Source organism: Entamoeba invadens (assembly GCF_000330505.1).
Source record: "Entamoeba invadens IP1 unplaced genomic scaffold scaff_1105074725743, whole genome shotgun sequence".
Classification (NCBI taxonomy): domain Eukaryota; phylum Evosea; order Mastigamoebida; family Endamoebidae; genus Entamoeba; species Entamoeba invadens.
In genome coordinates this window covers 154,695-158,433 of record NW_004440146.1, presented here as the reverse complement: position 1 = coordinate 158,433, position 3,739 = coordinate 154,695, and the positions used below count along the sequence as shown (strand labels likewise).

Genomic DNA, 3,739 nt, shown 5'->3' with positions numbered 1-3,739 from the left:
AGGTTTTGGTGTTTATCTTATTTGCCAACTTGTCTTGTATCCGATCGACTTTAACAGGCATTTGTTTTATTTCGTTTTAAGATTTTATCTTTATACAATAATATAACAGAGAATCTAAAACGAATTCTTTTTTTTATTTAAAAAACTTTAAAATACGTCTTTTAAATTATTTATCGTTTTTTGTTTTTTATATTTTTGGTAAAGTATAATTGTGTTTTGTCTGATATAATTAATTGATAAAAAACAATGTTATCTACCATTTTTTAAGTTTTTTCTCAATAACACTATCGTTTTGCCGACCCTGCTTAAAATAAAATGTGTTTATACATAATATCAACTTTTTCAAATATTGTTGATAATTATACAATATAATAATAAGGTATATAAATTTTAATGATATTGATGTCACAATTATTTAACAGTGATGATATTAAACAACTATTTTACTATAATAATATAATAATAATTATGTTAAGTATTATTTACAGCATATTTATTATTTAAAATATTAACAAATCAGCAATTTTAAAAGTTATTTACAAACACCAATTTTAATGTTTGATATTATAAGTATTATGATATTCATTATTATTAAATAAAACTGGAATTGATAATACATTATTTACATTTCTGTATCTGTTTTACAAATCGACTCAATTTACCTCTCTCTAAAACTAATCCTGTTAATGTCAAACCACCTTGAATATATTTTTAAACAGTCTCTCCCAATTTTTTGATTTGTTGTTTATTCAACACCAAATTTTTTTTCATTATTTTACAAATAAATATTAAAAAATAAAAAATTAAGTCACATTTTAAAAATATGATAAATATTTGAGTATAATAAAATATTTAAAATTTTACCATTCATAGGTGTAAACATATTATAACCTGCAAGACAATATATTCTTCATGTTGTTGTACAATTATAATTTTGTTTTAAGACCATGATGTGATAATTTAATTGTTTGTTTTCACTCAACACCACCTATTCTATAATTAACTTATTAATTAATAAATGGTTCATTGTTTTATTTAAATCAAGTTTTAAAAACAATTAAAAGAGTGAAGTTTAAATAACATGAAACAATAAAATCTACTTAATTAATGTATAAAAAGGAAACAAAGAAAACCAAAATTGTTGTTTTTGGATTTGGCTCTGTCGGAAAGTCGTCTATCATCATTCGGTTGGTGTCCGATTTTTTTGTTCGAGATTACGATCCAACCATAGAAGACAGCTATTTTGTCACAATGAAAGTTGATGGCAAGTCCTATGTTTTAGATATATTAGACACAGCCGGCTCGGAAGAATATTCCGCACTTCGTGACGTTTACACGCGTAACGCTTATGGGTTTTTAGTTGTCTATTCAATCACAGATAGGGTTTCATTTGACGAACTTGATTATTTCAGAAAGAAAATCTACACAACACTACAGAAAGCATATAATGAACACATTCCAATCGTTTTGTGTGGTAATAAAAGTGATTTAGAGAGTGTAAGAACTGTGTCTATTGAAGAAGGTGAAAAACTTGCTGAAGAGTGGAGAGTTTCTTTTTATGAAACATCTGCAAAAAATAAAATAAATATCAATGAAATTTTTATCGAAGTGGTAAATGATATTGTACGAACTAAATACAAACAAAAACAAGTTGATGACAAATATAACAAAACATGTGTCGTTGTTTAGTTAAGTAAAATTATGTATAAAATATTTCATGTTGTTTTTAATTTGTTTGTATTTATAAACATAATAATTTGCTCTGTTGTAAATGATATAATAAATTAAAATAATCTCTTGGATTTTTTCATTTTTAAAAATGTGTATAAAGAAAAAATTAAAGTTCAGACAAGTTTAAAGTTTTCATTCACTATTTAAATACTAATTAAATGAAAATAAACAAATTTTCATGTATTTATTTTAAAATGGTCAAATACGACTTTATATATTTCACTTTTAACGATGGTATCGAAATTGTTAATTATTAGTTGTTATTTTTGGTAAACCTTTGTACTATATCTGTATGTGGTATAGTCAATCTTTTATATTATTTTCCAAAATGTGTAACTAATAAAAATGTTAAAATAATTTCCCAACACACAAGAAATAAAAAATACAATAATATTATAATTTTGATTCAAACCGATATAACTAATAATACAACAAATAACATAAATAAGTTTTTGACTATTTGACTAATAATTTTAAAACAATTAAAATTGACAGCTATTTAATATTGGTTTGGATAAAACTTGGTAATACAAAAGCAAAGATGTGGTTCATTAATAATGACTGCTCGGCGCTATGAAGACTCTTTAAATGTTATAAGAGTAAAACATAATTGGGTTTTTCTTTCTATAATGTGTTTTTTCTTGTGAAAATCATTATTTATTCCTTTACTATATTTGGAAAATAAATTGGTTTTTAACATTATAAAATTAATTTAATGATAAATCTATATTGAAAACAATAATAAATACGAAATAATATAATAGTATCATTTTTAAATTATAATTTAAAATAAGACAAAATGAACAACTAAATAAAGTAGTTAATAATGAATAATAATCATTTGTATGTTATAATCTATAAATTAATTGTATAATACTAAATTATATGTAACAATTAAAAAATATGATAGTTATTGTTATTAGTTTGTTATTGCTATACATTCAACTGATTTAATGAGCAAATATTTACAAAAAACACTCTGTTACTAAACATTTTATGTTTTTTTGTTTAAAAGTTGTTTATTTAAACCCGTTTTTAAAATAAGTATTTTTTTAATCTTATGTTGTAAAAATACTTATTTTTACATCATAAGTATTGATAATGATAACAATAAGAAATTGTTTAATGAATTGTTGGGTTATTTGTTTCAAAAAACAAATAAGTAACAACTAAGTCATTTCAATAACAATGTTGAACAATTGTATTTGATGGGAAACAATAACTACCAGCTAATGTCACATTTGATGTTATTGTAACACTGCTAAGATTATTACATTCATAAAAACAATAATCACCGATTGATGTGACATTCGATGGTATAACAACACTGCTTAGCTTACTACAATAACTGAAACAAAAAGCACCAATTGATTTCACACTCGAAGGTATAAAAACACTGCTGAGACTACTACATTTACTGAAACATTTGCAATCAATTGTTTTCACACTTAATGGTATTGTAATACTTTTTAGACTACTACAACCATAAAAACAACTATCTTTAATGGATGTGACATTTGAAGGTATGGTAACACTGCTTAAACTACTACAAAAACCAAAACAATGATTACCAATTGATGACACAGTTGATGGTATAGTAACACTACTGAGACTATCACATCCATAAAAACAATAATTATCAATTGATGTGACACTTGGTGGTATTGTAATACTTTTAAGACTGTTACAATAACTGAAACATTGATAACCAATTGATGTGACACTTGATGGTATAATCATACTGCTGAGACTACTACATCCACTGAAACACCAATCGCTAAATGATGTAACACCTAATGGTATCGTAATACTACTCAAATAGCTGCACCAATTAAAACACTTTTCACCAATTGATGTTACATTCAAAGGTATGATATTACCAAATTTCTCTCGATCATCTCGAGTGTAAGTCACATTTTTAAACTCGATATTTCGACTTTTGTTTTGGTCATACAGTTTCAAAGTTAACATTAAACCACACAATGATTTTATAAAACGCTTTCTTAAA

The 3,739-nt window shown here is 24.3% G+C and overlaps 2 protein-coding genes across 2 annotated transcripts; one reads left to right on the top strand and one right to left on the bottom strand.

Annotated features, from left to right (window-relative positions):
* Positions 1-1,107: 1,107 nt before the first annotated feature.
* On the top strand, positions 1,108-1,689 carry EIN_384160 (hypothetical protein; the record flags this gene model as incomplete). Its single annotated transcript, XM_004254425.1, has 1 exon — positions 1,108-1,689. The coding sequence occupies one exon, from the start codon at positions 1,108-1,110 to the stop codon at positions 1,687-1,689; it is 582 nt and encodes a 193-aa protein (XP_004254473.1).
* A 1,221-nt stretch (positions 1,690-2,910) lies between these two features.
* On the bottom strand, positions 2,911-3,732 carry EIN_384150 (leucine rich repeat containing protein BspA family protein; the record flags this gene model as incomplete). Its single annotated transcript, XM_004254424.1, has 1 exon — positions 2,911-3,732. A coding segment is annotated over one exon (822 nt), but the record flags the coding sequence as incomplete, so codon positions are not given.
* Positions 3,733-3,739: the final 7 nt, after the last annotated feature.